The 19978-nt window shown below is 37.0% G+C and overlaps 1 protein-coding gene across 4 annotated transcripts in view; it reads right to left on the minus strand.

The window, feature by feature from the left end:
- GABBR2 (gamma-aminobutyric acid type B receptor subunit 2) overlaps positions 1 to 19978 on the minus strand; it is a 483193-nt gene that overhangs the window by 364415 nt on the left and 98800 nt on the right. For all 4 annotated transcript variants that reach the window (XM_074899378.1, XM_074899381.1, XM_074899379.1 and 1 more), the window contains one exon: positions 16119 to 16256. In XM_074899378.1, the coding sequence (XP_074755479.1) occupies positions 16119 to 16256 (138 nt within the window). The remainder of the gene's footprint in view (positions 1 to 16118; positions 16257 to 19978) is intronic.

Here is a 19978-nt window from a genome sequence, read left to right on the forward strand (position 1 = left end):
TTGCACATGGAGTCATATTCAATTCAACACGGACGTTATAGCTCTCCATTTCATTGTTATTGCTTTTAAAGCCTGAAGGAGGATTTGGAAAAAAACAGTAGCAATAAATGCATACTGAATTAAACAGGATTAAAATAAAATCTGCTCATCATTTTTAGTTGATAAGGGAATCTGTAGTGATTTCAGCCTATCAACGTAATTTCACTGTTATTACTTCAATTTTTTTTTTCTTTAGTTTACAGTACAAAAATCAAAATGATGACTGGGAGCTACATTCACAGAATCACAGAACAGCTGAGGTAGGAAGGCACCTCAGCACATTGTCTAGTCCGACCTTCCTGCTCAAATCAAGGTCCACTCAAGCAGGTTGCTCAAGGTCCTGTCCAGTCACATTTGCGAATATCTCCAGGGATGGACTTTCCGCAATTTCTCTAGTGGTTTGGTCACCACTACAATGACATGGAGTTTCCTACATTTCAGTTTGTGCCCTTCCTCCTGTCCTTTCACTGGGTACCACTGAGAAGAGTCCAGCTCTGCCTTCTTCTCTCATCCCCATCACGTATTTGCACATGTTGACATGATGCCCCCAAAGCCTTCTCTTTGCTAGGCTAAACAATCCTAGCTAGCTCTCTCAGCCTCTCTTCATATGTGAGATGTCCCAATCCATTCATTGCCTTTGTGGACCTCCAATTAGACTCATATCAACATGCCCATGTCTTTCTTGTACCAGGGAGCTCAGATCTGGATACACCAACACACCACTCCAGATGAGCTCTCACCAGGGCTGAGAAAAGGGGAATGATTACCTCCCTCAACCTGATGGTTACAGCCTGCTCAATGTAGTCAGGCCTAGGGTACCAAAAACCTTCAAGGATGGAGACTCAACACCACCCCTGGAAAAGCTTTTCCAATGGTTGACCACCACTTCAAGAAAAAGAAAATTTTCTTGCCTATCTACTCAGAAGTTCCTTTGTATCCAGACAAGGAAATACATCTATGCTAAAACAAGAGAATACATTTAAAACAGGATCTGATTTGTGCACTGCAAATATAGCTACCCTTTTTGTGGCTCCATATATTTCAAGTATATTTCGAGAGAAAAATTAAACTTAGGGTCAAATAGACATCAGACACCACTGTATAATGTCAGTAACCTTCAACCACAATACTGAGGTATTTCTCCCTAAAAGAACCAGCTTTTCAAAACTGTTTTAAGTAGAAAATTATTAAGAATTTACATCTTCATCCAAGAGAAAGCTAAATAGACTAATAAGGGCACAAAATTAGAAATACTGCCAGATATCAGGCTTTAATTTTGCTCAGTTTCATCAAATTATACCTATTTTAATAAATTCTTCCATATTTTTAGCTCTGATCTGCATGTTCCATCATATTTTTACAGTGCAGAATTTTACACTTTTTATGATCAAAATAAAAATAGAGATACTGCCATGAAAAAAATTCTGGAAGTTCATAAATATTTATTTATACATAATTAAAATAGCACATAGGATCTAGGAATCAGCACACGGAAATAAGTATCTTCAAAATATGTAGATACTTAGTCTCTGAATTTCCTTGAGGAAAGCTTAGAAAACATTAAAGTTACTTTTTATTAATGTCTAGGTTTTGAAATATTAGATTTCTAGACTGTGTATAGAACCAAAGAGCTAGAAGATTACAATTTTTGGTACATGTACAGTACTTTCATATATGATGTCATAACTCCCTTCGCTGCACTGTTTGGTAGAATAAGTAATGTTATGATCCATATGTTAAGGTGGTGAAGAGTCACTATGGTGATTCTAGAAAACACTTGCTCTGAAGTTCCAAAAACTGAGTCTAATCAATACCCAAATTACATATTTCTCCCCTTTGAGTGCTTTTTGAAAGTTATCCACTAGATTATAGATAAACTGAAGGTTTCCCTTAATAAAAAAAAATAAATTCCAGTCACAATAAGATGGAAAATTTGAGTGCCCTAACCTGAATTGACTCCAAAGAATTGACAACATTCTACACTGACATAAGTTCAGACATAGCACATTTCACATCCTACGTTTAATAACAATTGAAGCTGACAAGATCAGACAGATACTCTTTAAGTTATATCTTTGGGACAACTGGAGACTGATTGCTCCTCTACACATATCTAGAATATTTGAAAATGAACACTAAGCATAATCAATAAAACAGCTATGTTCTGATTCTATCCTTACCATTTATTTTGTACAAGTAACTTCAGGTAGCACAGTGAATACAAATCCATTTATAGATTAAATTAAGTATCCCAGTACCTTCAAGTTAAATACTGCAGAACACAACTCGTGGGAGGACCCTGGACTCTGTGCATATTAAGCTTCCTTACATGAACTAGAAATCATGGTGGTATAAAAACACAGACAGAAAAGAAGCAATATACTAAAAAGTGCATATTTAGCTGACAGGATTGCTGATGGTAATGGTGAGTGCCAAATCCATCTCTCTGCAAAGACCAGGCGTGTCACTCAAGGCTGCAGATCCCTACATCCATGCATGCAGGTCACAGGCTGAAGGGAAGCATGGATACCTGTTCTGCCAAAGCATCTGGCTACAGTTCATTATTTTTATCTACATGCTGACTGCCAGAACATAGGAGCACTCATGGTTTAGAAGCAGTACAGTGGTGTAAGTCTTATCTAGGAGAAAGGAAGTGCAGGTGGGGCACCACCTCAGCTTGATGCACTGAGGCTGTCTCCATCATCAACCTAAACTCAGAGTGCCAGCTACCCTGCCTCATGTCAGTGGTGCCCTATTGCACAGCAAAGTATTTAAAAGGTTCATGTGACCAAAAAAACCAGAGCATGTGAGGGACAGTGACTCCATAACCTACTGGATATGGCACTCAGGTGTGATTTTGACTGTCTTATGGGTGAACTGTAAACCTTCATATTTCTGGGCAAGTGTTCCAACTGGAATATTTTAACACAGTCATAAGCACTAGCATCTCCTTTACTATCTTACCTACCGTCAACACCTTGAAGAAAAACAGCGTATTTTGTTTACAGGCCTATTTTTGCCGCTAAGTGACAGCAACCTGCATTAACGAGAGCACGTCTAGATACAATGCACAAAAGCAAATTCATACATATCCAGCCACATGAGATAAAAAGGGAGCTGCCTTGTGCTTTTAGGCATTCCTAAAATCAGGCAGGATCTCCATGAAGGGGATTTTTTTTTCAATCAGCGTGTTGGTCTTCAATGTATGACACTGGCTTAAAACCTCAGTGGAGGCATACAACTTGCTCCATACTGAGCGCATAAAGTTGTTATAAAAACTTTGAAGAGATTTCTCCAGATGACTATTAGATTGCAGAGCAGGGAAAAGGATTTGGCTAATAACTTTTCATTTTATTCATTACAGCAACTTCCACAGCAGCCAATTGTGATGTTAAAATTAGAACTGCAATTTTATATATGGTGATTAAACATAGCAAGCAGTTGCAGTATGATGAAGGACAGACATGGTTTCAGAAATACCTGGCAAATACACACATACTCTGAGAACACTGATGCTTTTTCAGAGTAATGAAATATGAAGCTATGCTCTTAAGCCTGCTGTACAACACACAGGTAGAGTTAAATGCCTCAGGATGAGACTCAAATATATCAGGCATGCTGAGCATGGAGGTAGTTAGAGCTAGAGCAATGAGCCATTCCAAGAAGATGAGTGCATCAGAAATCCCACACTCTGCAGGATTTAGGCAGAAGACTTTAATTTCAAAGCATGCTCTGAAAACGCATACACTTCATTCTTGAAAGGTGGGTATGCTTATTATTCTATATAAATATTGGTTAGAGCACCCAAAGCCCTTGTGGTTGACTACTGAGAAGACATACAGAATAAGAGACACTCTGAATCAGTGCAGGATCAAGAGCAAACTCCAACAACAAGGTTATGAAATGAATGCTAAGACTGGACCTTGAGGTGTCCTCATACAGTGGGGTTACCAAAACTCATTTCATACATGGACAAGTCTGAAGCTCTGTAGAATTCATGTGATCCACATTTCATCATTCATCTAGGGAGCTGAGGCAATAATGTTACACTTGGGGGTAAGGTTTTTTTCTGGGATCATACATCTTATACATTCAGATTTTGGGAACACATTCATTTTTATGATTTATAGTCTCTGGACAGGCAGCTAAGACTTCCAAAGTAGCACTCTCAATCCACTTACTCTCCGTAAACAAGAAACATTAGACTTACTACACATTGCCCTCTCCCTTTACAACTACACTAAGAATGTGACATTCCGTGTGAATTCATTTGTGACTAGAGACACAAACTGTGTTTCTAAGGCAATTATAATACTATAATAATCTCTCCGTAAAACAGTGGAATAATGGACAACCACATTTAAAATTTCATTTTCCTGGTTCACATAGCCAGTTAGACCATTGAACTAGCTCTGAAATTACACCCTGTTGGTTGATCTGCAGTAATAAATGTGGACTTTTGGACATAAACACCTACTGTTCAAATAAGCAGTCTGCAAGCCATGACTAATTGGCAACATGTTGCCTTTAAGTCCTTCTAGCACTGCTTGTGCCAGTGGGAAACTAAAAAGTTAGGAATGAGGCTAACGGAAAGAACAACCACAGAATTACTTGTACAGAGTTTACTACTCAGTTTTGTTGTCTTTTGTTTTAATGATTTAATTAAAAAAAAAAACAAAAACAAAAAAAAAAAACACCATCACCTTCTTTTAAGGCAATGCAAGTAGCAGAATCATCCATCTCTTACTGTGGTCTAACCATTAGACAGTGAATAGGAGACATATCAAGCCAGCACAAACAAGTTTGTTATAAGGGAAGATTTATGTTATAACTGAGGACACGCTTCATGAAACCTTAAGAACAGTCTATAAGGTGACTCTATGATAATTACAGTTGCAAAAACAGTAGTTTGAGGTCTTGATAAATAAAAGGTGGATGTGTCAAGCAGTGAAACTCTGGGTCCCATAGTTGCACCTTTCTGCCCTTTACTCAGAAAAATAAAAAAAGAAAAGGCATTTTCTGCATTTTCTCTCTTCTTCCCAAGCCAGAACCTGCATAAAGACAGTTTATCACATCATCAGAAAGACTTCCAAAAGCAAGGATAATACCACATTGGTCACAAGAGTTTTCACACTGACAACTCAAAGAACCTTAATGTTAATGTCAGTAAGCATTATCAGATTTGGCAACTGTAACATTACTGAATTTTAATAGCTAAAATACAAGGATTTTAAAAGATTGCATGAAATTTGCTAGGTAAAAATTGTTTCTTAAACTTCTGTCTCTATAGCCAAATTTCTTCCAGACTGGTCTCATTACAGTCTGTAATCTGTAATTCTGACCTCCTGTATCAATATCCACAAATAACATACACGATCTTTATATAACAGTAACCTATTCGTTCTCATCCTTCCTTCTCTTTCAGATTTGTAAATCAGATAATTTTTTTAACTTCTCGTAAGCAAGCAGAATAACACAAAACAGGTGAAGTGCAAAAACAAAAGGAGAGCAAAAAGTCACAGGAAAAAAATTTCAAAGCAGGTTGCTTATGTAGCACCCACCTACGCATGTCAGCCACGTTTTTTAATGAAAATTAATCCTGATTTGATGTAAGAGAATGCAATTACATTTATCTGAAACACAACAGCGCCCCATCAGCAATAGACAGCCATAAAAAGGACTGAAAACAGTTTTAGATAATCTATATATATGCTTGTGTGTATGTATACATAGGTAAGTAACCCCACCTTAGGTACACACATCAGCACCTTAGTCTTCATACCTTTCTTTATTTGATTTTCATTTTGTTTATAAGAGCTAAACATAATGCTGATTTTCTCTACTGCTCGCTCAGTCACTCTGCTCTTCTCAGTAGCATTCAGAGCCTTTAAAAGAGAATCAGTAAAAAACTGCTTACCTAAACAAATCTCTGGATTTATTGTTTAAATTAAACAAGAGACATTAGGAAAATAATCTCTTTCGCATGAGTATGTCTTTATAGCAAAAAACCACATTATTATCAATGATGCAAGTCTATCCCACTTTCCCAGAATGGATCTTTTCTTTACAGATACAGATATTCTTAAACAGAATAGTGGATCTAGCTTTTTAATTATAACTGTAGACTATTTCAAATTGAGAGTGTTATGATGAAGAACTTTCCTGCAAACAAATTCAGTCTCTATGTCAAGATGGCAATGTTTAATAAAGAACACAAAGTCATAGCTCCCAAGCACTTTATGCAATACTTCAGACTGCTGGACTGGAGATCTTTCACTCCTCAATCATATATATTCTTGTTCCCTCATCTGAATATTGAGGGATTTGAACAAATCTTTCAGAAGCCGTGCCACTATTCTTTTTACCTTCAGGAAAGAAACACACACAACGAATCCACATCCCGATACATATTGTGCCCTCACAGTAGCTTAATTACAAATAATCATAGAAGTTTCCTAGCTTAGTGTTATAGCATAATACAAAGCTCATAGTGGTTATACTGTCAATCCTGTTGTAGCTTATTAATCAGCTTGTGACAGGCTGTCTATTGGATAACAAAGTTTAATGGACTTGTTCAAAGTAAGGGAAGATGAGGACTGCAGTTCACTGGGGAAATGTTTTCTTTTACTCTGAGCACTGGGAATGTGTCATAGCTTAACACAGAGTTCAGACATTTCAAGCTATTCATCTCCTAAAAAATGAATGAAACCAAGGCAAGACAAGAAATCAAACTAAACCTGGAGTTGCAACTGCAATTAGGAATTACAACACAGAGAGCCAAGAAAATATTATGAAAGACCGGAAAGCTGCTATTGTGGAAAAATTTTTTGGTAGAGAAAATAAGTTTAGACTCAGTTACTTAAGTCTTCTATAGCTATGTCTTGGCTGTGACAAGAAGAAAAAGGAAGTGCCTTATTACAAGTCTGTACTAAGAGCTGTGCAATATGTTTCTGTTCTCACTGTAATCCTAGGACCAAACCTTCTTACTCCAACTACAGATTGTTTCAGCAGCAATTTTGTATGCATTTATTAGTCCTTTTCCAAGTGAGCCTGGAGGCTCTTAAGCTACAGTGATCATATCTGTTTTCCCTGACACCGAGATTCTGGTTTTACTATCTGTGATAACTAAGGCTAAAGAAAATAAATGTGTTTCCAAATCACTTTAAATTCAATTAAAACATAACCACCCCTTGTTTTACAGCCCTTATTTTTCTCCAGTTGTTTTCAAACTTAACTGATGCCAGGAAAAAGCATGCAGCAAGATCTACAAGTGCCCAGGAACTGCTCTAGAGGTATGGAGTACTGAGAATACCAAGAATTAAGACGGGTGATGTACTGGTCATAACAGTAGGTAAATCATATATCAAGAACACTACAGTGCACTTGAGGATGAGGCCTTTAGAACAGCTTCCATTATATGCAGATTTGTACTTTGGCCATATACTTTTCTATAAACATATCATCAGTGTACTACTTCTTCAACAAAGCATAATTAAGGTTCTTCTGGTTTTAAAGGCCAATAAATATTTTATTTCAATTTCAAAATTATGTAAAGGTGCTTTCTTTTTGCAACGGCTTGATTTATGAGTTTGTTCAATCTATGCCCAGGAGCTGCTGGTGCTGAATTTGTATGAATTATGCTATCCCTCGAAATAAGTAATTAAGTAACTGCTGCCAAAGCAGCACTGAAGGGAAAGCAGGTTAATTTACCACATGAGAAAGCTTTCCTTGTCCTGTAATAGGACAGTAGCATGAAGAAAAACATTTAAGTAAGAGAATGAAATGAAGAAGTGGATTTCAGACTGGGGAAGTAATACTATGAAGGAACAAATTTTATCATACTAATTTTGCCTTGACTTAGTCATATTTACTTTCTTAATGTGGCCAGGTTTGTATGTTCCAAGGACACCAACAGCTATGGCAGAGGGTTCTACTGGCTATAGCAAGGCTGGTCAAAGGGACTGGAGAGAAGGCAATCCCAGGGCTTTCCAAGCTGTCTGTTGAGAAACAACAGGCCAGCAAGCTGGTCTTGTAGAACACACGCAACACTACCTTTCAGAAACAAATTAAAGGAGTCACTGGCAAACAGCATACCAAAATAAACAGCTCCAGCTTTACAGAAATTATAGGTATGGTGAAAATAACCAGGACCGTGGAACCGGTGGTAAAAGAAGCTTGAAACCAACTTTCTAGAATATTTTAAGTGTTGCAGTAGTCAGAGAAATACAATACTATAATCTGATCATTTTGGAGTAAATTAATAATGATTGACAAGAATCAACCAAAAAATGACAAAGTTATATCTTTAGTGAAATAAGATAAGTTTCAATCAATATAACCTTTAAAGCAGAAAAATCATATACAGATGGGTGACCAATTAGTATCTGATTCCCCTGAACTAGCTTTCAAATGAGAAACATAAAAACAAGATTTGTGTTAAGTCAGGGAAAAATGCAACAGGCAGCTCAAAATTTAGTGCTGCAATTGCCAAAAAACTATAATAATGCCCCCACTTAATGGGAGACTTCAGGTTTGCGGGTCACAGAGTAATGAATGCAGTGGTGATGCTTTGAGCTAGCAGAACTGGGAATAGAATCAAAGATTATCATTAATGGGGTGTTAGCGTCACACAGGTATAACCCCACAAAATGTATGACATTTCCCAGGGGAAGTCAAGAGGAGACAAGCTGACCAGCTACGGGCTAGAAGAGAATTCATCAGCAGTGCATTTGACCATACAGAAAACAGTGCCAAAAAAGAAATCTCAAATCTGAAAGAGAAATCAGCGTGTATCACAGTCCTCCTCATTCAGCATAGCAAAGATGCCAAGCCACAAGTGATTTCACAAAGAATTAAACCTTAAATCTGCCTGTCATATCGGGACAGGGAGGAGGAGAAAAGAAAGAGATGGCAACCAAAGCTACACATCTACTTCTCAAAATGACCTGCAAAAAAGCAGCAGAAAACAGTACTAGACCAGTCTGAGAGGACATGAATGAATACTATTTGTAACAGGGAAGGAACCTGCAGCAATAGCTGCAAGGTGCAACACTGAAACATTTTGTTAACTGAGCAAGATTCTACCTGGCAGGTCTATCCTAGCTGAGGGGCTGCAAAAGCCACACAAGAAAAGACAACACTGCTATAGAAATTACCAAAACAGGGCAGGGGGCAAGAAGAAAAAATACAAGCAGTGAGACAGGACAGAATACTTTTATCAAAGTTACACAGGCAAAAAACTCTTCCCAAAACCCAAACACACAGCTATTGTTTATTCTGATAATGAACTAAGCTGGATATTTTAAACACCTTACATTACCAAAAAATTGAACTAGTATTAAAACACAAGGCTTTGTGTTTGGAAAAATGTCAGTGCTTGTTTGTTATGCTGTGGGGTTTAGGGATTTTTTTTTTAACATATTTTATTTTTCTTCAAGAGGCCGTTCAGATGCAAGGGAGGAATATATGGAGAAGAGGGAATATCTGACTTTTTCAGAATTAAATATGTTTTCCCAAACCCAAAGTATACTGCACGGAAAAGTGACACCCTTGCCTTTCTAGTCTGGGTCTGTTCCCTAGGCCATCACTTATTCATTCCATATAACTGATCCAACACTAAATGGAAGTGAATGAATGATTATGGAAAGAGAGTTAAGAACAACAAAAATAATTTTAAAATATTTTTTTCTGTCCAAAAATGCAGATCATAGTTAGAATAGAGGTTCAGTCTTCAACAGCTCTGACCTAACTTTAGAGCCGCATTAAAATACCTTTATTCATGCTTTATGTAATGAACTGAACTTGATGCCGTTAGATCAAAGGAAAAAAACTAAACAGCAGAACTACAGTGTACAGTCTTCTCCAACAGTAGAAATACAAGATAAACAAGATGAAAAAAGAACAGCTAATCATATTTAAATAAAGTGAATACTGGATAGAAGCCAATTTCAAACTGATGGAAAGCCAGGCTAAACCATAAAAATCAATTTCATACATTTAAGCAGAAGATGGAAAGAAGGGAAAGGAAGGTCCTACTAAATCTTGCAGTGCATTTGGAATATAGGATGTGCATAGCTTACCATACCTCAGCCTGGAAGTTTTCTGAGATTTTCAATTTAAACTTTGTGGACCAAATTTCTGCTATTAACAGCAACGTAATGCTAATGCCTCTCCTGGGACACAAGTGAAATAGCACACCGGGAATCAGGGTCAGTGTTTTTATTGCTTTGAAAGAACTTTTGTCACTAAATTAATTCTTCTGCCCTAGACTAGTCTCCCCTGCTGCACTGCAACATTCATTTCTCCAAAGGTGAATATACAACTACTTTCTAAGTCTAAATCTGCTCTACCTTGTGCATGTATGCATCCGTCCGCACACAGAGAGACACAGTCTAATTAGGAGGTATGATACTGCTGATCTGTTTCAACTCCCCATGCATTTTCCTCCCCAGCAACAACCACAGAGCTTCAGGGGGGCCATATCCATACCAGCAGAGCTCCTGCTGACAGCTTGTATCAAGGGGAGGATTTGCAGAACTAAAAGGTCTGTCTCACTCCAAATTCACCAGAGCTTCTCTCAAATGAGGAGAAACTTCATATGAAATTCTGCCTGAAGGTCAGTCCTGCTGTGTTTTCTTCCTGTTCAGGAGCTCCCAGGCATTCCTACGGCGAAGTGAGCAGAACTGCCTTATGTGCTCAGCTAACTCCCAAAAGCAAGACCAGAATGTCATCAGGTTTGCACCTTATATAAGACATCAAGAAGTGTTTCCTCTCACACACTTTGCATATTAAAAGTGCAACACAAGTACAGAAAGTCTGTAAAATCCTTCCAATCCCAGGAGATAAAATAGGAAATTAAAGGAAAAAAAAAGAAAAAAAAAGAAGAAAAAAAAAAAAAGATTACAATGATGAATTGTGGGCCAAGAAGCAAAAGACTCTAGTTGTTGGGTCATATTCCAGTGAGAGAAATGCCTGTTCAAGTGGGACAACCTGCATCTCATAGATAGAAGCAGCTAATCTTCTTAGTGATAGACTAGTTTAAATGCCCCTTTCGTTGCTCATATAATAATACACGGAAATTGTGCAGTGAAGGCAAAAGTAGCACAAACTCACTGTACTGGAACAAATGTGACAAGGAATGTAAAAAAAAAAAAAAAACAAAAAAAACCCAACACCTATTTTTTCCAAATGTTAATGTGCCCATGCCCGAGCTCCATGTAAGCATGAGGATTTAGAAAATTCAGATATTAACAAGAAGAAATTTGTTTCAGTGGCCAGTATAGAGATCTCCGTGATGACTCGCATTACTTAAGTGTTAAAAACACCAGTTACAACCTGCATATAGTTGTGAAATTCTGTATTAAGAACAATTTTGATGAGTAACAGAGCCAGTTAATAAAGCCTGTTTAGGTGTCCTACAGATAGACATGTCCTAGGCTTACACGCCCCACCCCCCCAGATCCTACTTTATATCTTTCTGGGTTTCACCCCTCCTCTGCATTTTCAAAACTTATTTTCGGTTACTTTTTTCACTGTTCTCAACACAGTCAGTCCCCTTCCCATAAACAGCAGCTGGACGAGGAGCACCACATGTCATGGTTGGCTCAAAGTTCTCTGTGCTCAGCCTCTCCTTCATTCATCTGGATTCCTCTCCTCAGAAGCTCATTTACACAGAAATGTATAGAAACTAATAATGTTCGGGAAATTCTTTGTTAAAATTTGGTTGCAATTGGCCAGTGGTCAGAAATTATTAAGAGGAACTGACAATGCAATCAACATCAGCCTTGTTTCAGAAGGAAACCAAAGGCTAGAAACACCACTGATTTTCTTAAACACCAGCAGTCTTTCTGGCAATTCAGAGATGGGATCTTGAATACCTATGGATCTCTGAGATAATAAACCAAATCTTAGAGTAGGCTCTTTAATACTCACTACAGGAGCCAGAGAACTAACATTTTCCCTTTCTGACATCTGTTTTTAACATGTGAACTTGCCCTATATTGATATGCCCACAAAGCGAGTAATACACCATAATTAGGGTAAATATAATTTTTTTAGAAAACCTTCCAACATGAGATGCTAAATTCAAAAGAGGGTTTCTCTGTTTTGAGTTTCATTATGATGTAATTGCTGGGTCACCTGTAGCAGCTACTTGCCTAGAAAACAGCAGTTATGATTAGATTACATTAAATATGTAGAAACAGAGAAAGAACTAACATTTATACTTTGTTTCTGGCAGAGGCTTATTTTCAGAGTTAAAGGAAATTATAAATTAATCAGGCCATGAGGGAATGTAAACAGTACAATGAAAGAAAAAGACAAATCTCCAGAATGAAGAAAGAGTTCCACAAATTAAGAAAGATGACCAGTTTGGTTGAAATCCTCATCCTGGTTAAACGCTTTTGTTAATATGGCAATCAGAAAAAGTGAGAGATAACAATGGAAAACAGTAGAAACAGCAATCTATACAAAGTAGCTGCTTTTGATACTAATTCATATGGAGCTATAAACAGTTGATGGATATCCTGAAATAGGAGGACTGAATTGCAAGCCACCTCCTCTGTTTTGCACTACCTGGACCCTATCAGGAATGTTTCAGTGTACGAAATAAAAATATATAACTGGACTTTTGCTCTATATTGTAGATACTATTAATGGTTCTTCTTCACTCTGTTCGATGGCCTGGAATACACATTGAAAGGGAATGGGGATAATAAATGAACGTGGAAGAATCTGACACAGAAATATTTCCCCCTACAGTACAGCAACTGCTCAGTTTTATACCTTCATGCCTTTGTGACGCACTGTCAGATGCACAGAATATTACTGACACTTTTTAACCAAAAGACCAAAGGTTCAAATGAATTCCACAACACAGACTGGAGATCATATGGGCATGCGCATCCTCCAATCCATGGTCAGACTGTCACCCAACATAAGGACTGATGGCACACAGAGGTTACACACAGGGAAGCTATTAATTTGAGAAGCTAAGGAATGTGAATCTGCATCTATCCTAAGAATGTGTGTTCAGAAAACAGTTTGCAGGTTTCAGCATACCTCAGTGAAAGTCCTTAAGTCATAAATGTGTGCAGACTAAAACAACTTGTTATTTCCACAGATACAAAACATTCCATTGGAAAAAAAAAAAAAATCATTAATTTTGTTACAGTAAGAGATAATTAAATCAGCCAGCAGCTGAAGGCAGCCAGTTGAGAACAGAATGTCCCTTTCTGTTACTGATCATAAGTAAATCAAAATTTGTCAAGATGGGAGGGGAAAATACCCTCTGTTTAGATATGGTACAGAAATAAGGCAAGTCACCTTCAAACTGAGACTCTTCTCATCTTCTGATAGTCTTCCTTATTTCACATTGTTGCAGGCCACCAGTGACCCAAATTAACCCGTTATGTCAAAAAGACCGTTTCATTATCAACAGCATACAGCCAGGAGAGTATAGACTGAAGCTGCCTTGCAAGAATTGCTTTTCCCCCCTCACATCGCTACTATAATGTTGCCTGAGTAGTAAGAGCAACATAATTTCCAGCACGGTTTTTTTCTGTTTGGTTTTAGAGAATGGAGAAGAGGCAGAAAAATTCCCTCCAAAGAGAGGAAAAGCAGTCACCCAGAAACACAGAATTCAGGGCTAAAAGGCTTTCGGATAAGTTTTGCAGACAGTCTCATACTATATTTGCCAAGGAAAGTAATTTTTCAGTTGTTATATTCTGTTATTCTTTTTTTTTTTTTTCTTTCCCTTTTCCTTGCAGTAATATCAGTACCATCCTGCATTTCTCTCGCGTGGAAAATAGTCATCACTTTGCTCAACCACACAACACCTGTGTAAATCAAATAAAATATTCCTGCTAGGGTTAAGAGCTCTGTTTCCGTGACTGTCTGCACAGGGACAAAGTGATTGAGTCAGACATCCAAATGCAAATCCTCTATTCAGTAAAACAACGTCAGGTTAGGTTTTTGTCTATATGCTCTTTTCCCTTTTCTTGACTGCAACATAAAATGACTTCACCCAGATCACAAATTCATATAACTATTTATGTGAGTTTGCTGTGATTCCTTGAGCTGAAGTTTCAAGTTTTGAGGGAGGACAGTCTTGTATTTTATCAGGCTGAATATTACTGCTCCATTTCCGAGAACTACAGATTTCTATCTATTCCCTCTATTCAAGTTATGCTTTTAATCAAAACTGCTTATGACAGTAGATCCTGAGGACTGAAAGGATTTATACTCCGTTTCCCTTCTATCTTACACACTTTACATCTGTTGATTTGCAGATACACATATTGCTGTCACCGTATGACATAACAATTTCACAAATTGTATTTAGACTGTTTCTGTTGCTGCTATACCATCCACTAAGCCCTGCCACACTTCCCAGCCATGCTGTCATTTGTGTTCTTTCATCATTCAGTCAATCAATATATAAAAACCTGACACAAAGTAGAGTTATGCCATGTGAGGATTTATCTAGTGCCTGCAGGATACTAAACCCAAGCAGCAGAGAATCCCTTGATGTACTGATATCATTAATAATGGTTTAAGACTTAGTCACAGATGTAGTAGTTAAATACAAAGAAATATATGCTGTCTGGTAGCAGTGCTTCTTATCATTATGTAAGTTAACATGTATATTGACAAATTCAGACATTTAAAAGCAAACAGAATCTTTCTAATTGCCCTTCCTTATTGACTGAGCAACTTCATTAACAAATTGATTTTCAGACTTTAGCAGGCAGAACTTGACTGCAAATGAAAAGGGTTTAGCACAATGAAATCCAACTCCTTGAAACACCCTACATCAGCTGGAAGTTCCAGGTGACAAATTCCAAAAAACAGAGCTCTAGTCACATACTTCATTATAGGCCATGGTCTAGGCCATTTTTAAGAGAGTGTTAAAATGACAGTTTCAAGCTTTCTGTTGCTTTCTCCATTCTCCCCGGGGATACACTATTATTTTGTTTCCATAGTAGAACTGATGTTTTTCACATCAGAAAAAATCCTGAAGCATAAGAAAAAAAAAAGATCTGATATGACAAGCATTGCAAACACAGTTAACAAGCTACTTTAATTATCCTCCTAAGATTTTCTCATTTGTACTCTGATCACCATCTTCACAAACTTAATGATGCTTCATTTGTTCATTCTGAACTAATCTCAGTGAGTATTCCAGGTGGAAAAGTGGAGTCTGTAACTGAAACTTCGTTTAATATGTTATTATTATTATATATATATATATATATTTTATTATTTTATTATTTTGCTAAAGAAGGTTTTGTTTATTTAAAAGTGATACAAACTTATCTTTGGTCAATATGAATATTGAGTAGGAAGCCAGGGGATTTCCACATCTGAAAAACAAAACTGGCTGGCTACCTTGCACAAACAGCCATCAAACCAAAGACCATCACTGGACAGATGATTGAAGAAATTAAGAAAATTATGCTGTTATCATCTGTATTTTAAAGATTAGTATTAATAAATTCTGATTCCTCAGCAGAGGGAAACTTTCCACAAACTTGACCTTTGAGAAAGTCAGAAAGAACAGCTGGGAATAAAAGTGCTTTGTGAGTCAAATACTGAGATACGTGGCCAGTTACTACTTGCAATTTATGCACTTCCAACACTTTTAAAGTCAATAGGAATTATTGCATTATGACTGAGTAGAGACAGAGTAAAGACCCCAGTGTACCGTAATTTAAGGCCTGAGAAGTTGTTTCCTCTAACTTTGGATGAGTCCTCGATTTGTTCATCATGACTGAACTTCATTTTATTTAGGTGGCTTTTTGAGGTACATTAAATAAATTTTATTTAATTAATCTACTGAGACACACAACTACTGCCCCATACTCACAAGTGTTTTGAGCACAATGCCAAGCATTAAAATCTAGCACTATAGAGAAGTACCTGTTCTTTACACATAACTTCACTGACCTTCAAAAATGGATATACTAATTACACTAAATGTTGAGCTTGATAAGCATCAAATACTAAGTTTCTAATTTTTTTTAAAAAAGATAGAAATACAAAATAGTTAGCATTTGAATATATTCCATTTCATGTCTTACCTGAACCAAATTCCATCCCTTTAGAGATTCAGCAATGATGGAAGTAACTGTTGCACATACGCCACCAAAAACCATCAGATGATTAGGTCCATATTTTATTGCATCGTAGAAGGCTTTGAGTCCTTTTGCATTGTCACACTGGGGAAAAGAAAAAAAAAAAAGTCAATATTCAACATCACAAATAATATCACTACTATGAAAAAAAATAATGGGTTGCACTGATGTAAAAATTGTACAACATCTTAAGACCCAAATGAAAAATTTAAGCACTCTGTCCTGGACACTTAATGTGCAAAAAGAACAGGATGCATTCACACATTAGTGAACCCTAAGGTGTAAAAGAACAGGGAAAACCATCCTTACATCATTCAAAATCCCTCAGGTCTTCCTCCCAAGCCAAAGCCGCAACATCTGCGTTTTGAAACCACCATTTGACAAAGAATAAAAAACCGAAATCAACAAAAAAATTGTCAAGAGAAACCTTTTCTACATTCAGAGCTATCATTTTCCAAAGTAAAATTTACCATGTCAGCCGGACTTCCATAGCTGGCAGAAAGACTGACACTACTCATTGGTCTCTGTAAAGAAAGTTCTGTCTCTAATGAAGACTCCTAAGTAACCTCACCTTAAGGTGCAACCTCAGTATTCTATGCAAAAATATACAGTAAAGAGCCTGTTATTTAGAAGGACAACACAAACCTAAAAAAATAAATAAATAAATAAATAAAAATATTCTTTTATAAGTGATAAGAATTAATTTTTCTGCTCTCATAGCTCACCCTACTTTGAGCAGAAGTCTGGACTAAATGACCTACTGAGGTCTCTTCTAAGCTGACTTCTGGGCTTCTCTGATTATTAGTTAGATCATTATTTCAGGTGTACAAGATTTTACCATAGACTGAGACCAGGACTGAAAATTAAGAAACAAAGGGTGATGCTAGTCGGTACTGCAAAAGATATATCAATCCTTGAATAGAGTAGTATTAATCATTCATAATAACTTATGAAGTCATGGCTTAATTCCTGAGCTTGCAGCAGAGTATTAATAAATTATGTACCTGAAGTTAAGAATTTGATTCCAAACCATATTGGAAGTCAGGAGTGCCAACAGGCTATAATGGTAGCTGCCACCGCTCCACTAGGCAACCACTGCTTTAGCTCTCTTTTTGAAGCAAAATCTTCTGCCCTCTTTTGCCTCCTCTACAAAGTCTTCCTCAGATACAGTCTTTATAAGAACTATCATACACCAGCCTCCACTATTTCATTGTTAAAATTCAATAAAACAGTTCATTTACTATCAGCATCCAAGTAGTAATTTTATTGCATTCTGTGGAGAGAATAAAGATTTTGACTAAGAAGTTTGAAAGTTTATGTTAATCTCCTTACTGAATTAATATGCTAAAAGAAAAATTATTCTATTTGCATTTTATCTATAAGAATAGATTTACTTCTCCCACTTATTCAAATGGGTAGAGATTTTTACTGCATAGACTTTTTAAAATTGCATAATGCAGCACAACATTTTCCTTCCTATTACAGAAGAAAAACCCCAAACATTCAGTATAGCAGAGGCTCCCTTGTCAATTTGATGGATTGGTGGCTAGCTCACGTTGTGAAGGAATGGGGGTTATGATTACTGGCACAATTAGTGTCCTCCATTCTTAATCCTCCACTCCCTCAAGACCAGTTTATTCCAAGCACAACTAGAATGCTCAGCTACTTCTTTACTTTTATAAGCCGACAAAGACACTAGAGCTTTAAGTATCTGAACTTCACTGACATTTAGGAAAGTCTTTGCTCTCATCGACCTCACCATTTGAAGCTGCAGCAACAGAGATTGTTGAATTGGTTCTCATACCAACTTAAAACCAGATAATAATTTATCTTTTGTATTGTCACATGTTTTAATTGTATCATTGAGTAAGAGTTTAAGAAGAATACAAGTCATATATAAATAAGGAGGATGTTGATAGTAAAACAGTCAGAAGCTGTAGCCCATGGAGGGCTACATACATAAAAACTTACAGAGAAAGAAAACTCTGCATTCTAAACAATAAAGACTTACAATCTACTATCTGAATTTAAATTTATTCTGAAATTCACCTTTACATCACAAAACACTGATGTATTTTTAACTATTCCTTGCCCAGAAATTGTTTCTCACTGCAGTAGAGTAACCTTATGCAGTTTTGGATCACAGTAGGTCGATTCACTGGAAGGTTCAGAATTGCTATTAAGAGTTTTTCTTTCTTACTTATTTGATCTTTTCATGTTTATGAAGATACCTGCATGACAACAACCCTTTTTTAATCACACAGATTGTCTTGGGAAGGTATGCTGAAAGCTTTATTTATCTCTCTGAAGGTGAAAGATTCATACTGCCAAGATATATTACTGATCAATCTAAAGTACATGCAATAACATGTGGGCTTCTCTTCAGTGTGATTCAGTTAAAAGCCTACCATGTTTTCAACTTCATACTTTCTTCCTGACTAGTCTCAGCTTGCTCTTCTAGGCCACCACAGATTTGCTCCTTGAGCAAAACTTCCAAAATAGTCCAAAGTATGTCTCGGATAGAAAAAAAAAAAAAAAAAAAAAAAAAAAAACCCACACAAACAAAAACCCAAAACACAAAACCCCAAAAAAACCCTACTTAATATTGTGGCTGGCCACACCTGGACAGAAACAAATGGAAAAATGAGGAAGAAGGGAGAAAGCAGACTTTCACATTTGTTTAATGTCACATTTCACAACATACACGTGTATAACATTCTTCCCTGCAAGCAACCAAACCATCTGTCACAAGCATTCAAAAATAAATGTTCAGATAAAAAGAATAACCCTACCAATCCAGACAGACAAGTGGTTAGAAAAGTCTGAGGAATGTATCCTTAGTGAGCTCCAGAAGCCCTTTTAACATCTTTACTTTTTCAGAGATCCTAGGCAGCCACCATTGCTGCTCATGATCTTCTATAGACATACCCTACATATATAACCCTAAAATTGGGTAACACTGTTGAAAGACAAGCGCAGACACCACTGAAATCCCCACCATATAACCACCAAATGAGGTCTTGAACTGTTGTCACCAAGTGACTAGAACTAGGTCCAGGAGCAATGCTATGGAGCAATCTATTTCCAGTACAAGAGACTGTGTAAGAATAAAAATCCACATTAATAGTCAAGTCTAGAAAGTCCTGGCCACATGTGGATGACAAGCTGACTGGCTTATTAATTGGAGCATGACCAATATCAACGAAGGAGAAAGAATCCCTCATAAAAAGTCACAAATTTAAATGATGAAAAATATCACTTCAAGGAGCCAACACTGCTTTTGCTAGCTAGTTTTGCTCTTTCACCTAAATTGTCATCAACATCTCTATTTTGCTGAGCTGAATCACAGCCAGCTCATTTTCAACCCATATATAAAAACAGACAGCTGTACTGTGCTGCTGATTTTGACTGCACATTGAAACACTAAGGATGGTTGCGATACCTTCATTGGAGAAATGTAGTTTTACCATAACCGGAATTTCAAAATACATATGATTTGGTACACACTACAGTTTTCTTCAGAGGAAGGATCTGAGAACTACTCACCCCGAACACATTAATTGTTCTGGTTAGTCTCAGTCAAAAGCCAGTAATAAGCCACATATAAATAGCAAACATGCTTATTAATGAAATAATTACATTAAATATATCTCTTAACATCCTGATGCGGTAGAGATTATATGGACAGTTCACATGGAGAAATACCAGCAAATCACCAAGCAAAAGTCTGTGAAGGGTCCTACCTCTCACTGTGAGAAAGGCAGATTAATATCACAAGTGGTACCTGACACACCCTTCCGTTTCCA

The sequence above is a fragment of the Athene noctua genome, chromosome 2, assembly GCF_965140245.1.
Source record: "Athene noctua chromosome 2, bAthNoc1.hap1.1, whole genome shotgun sequence".
Taxonomy (NCBI): Eukaryota; Metazoa; Chordata; class Aves; order Strigiformes; family Strigidae; genus Athene; species Athene noctua.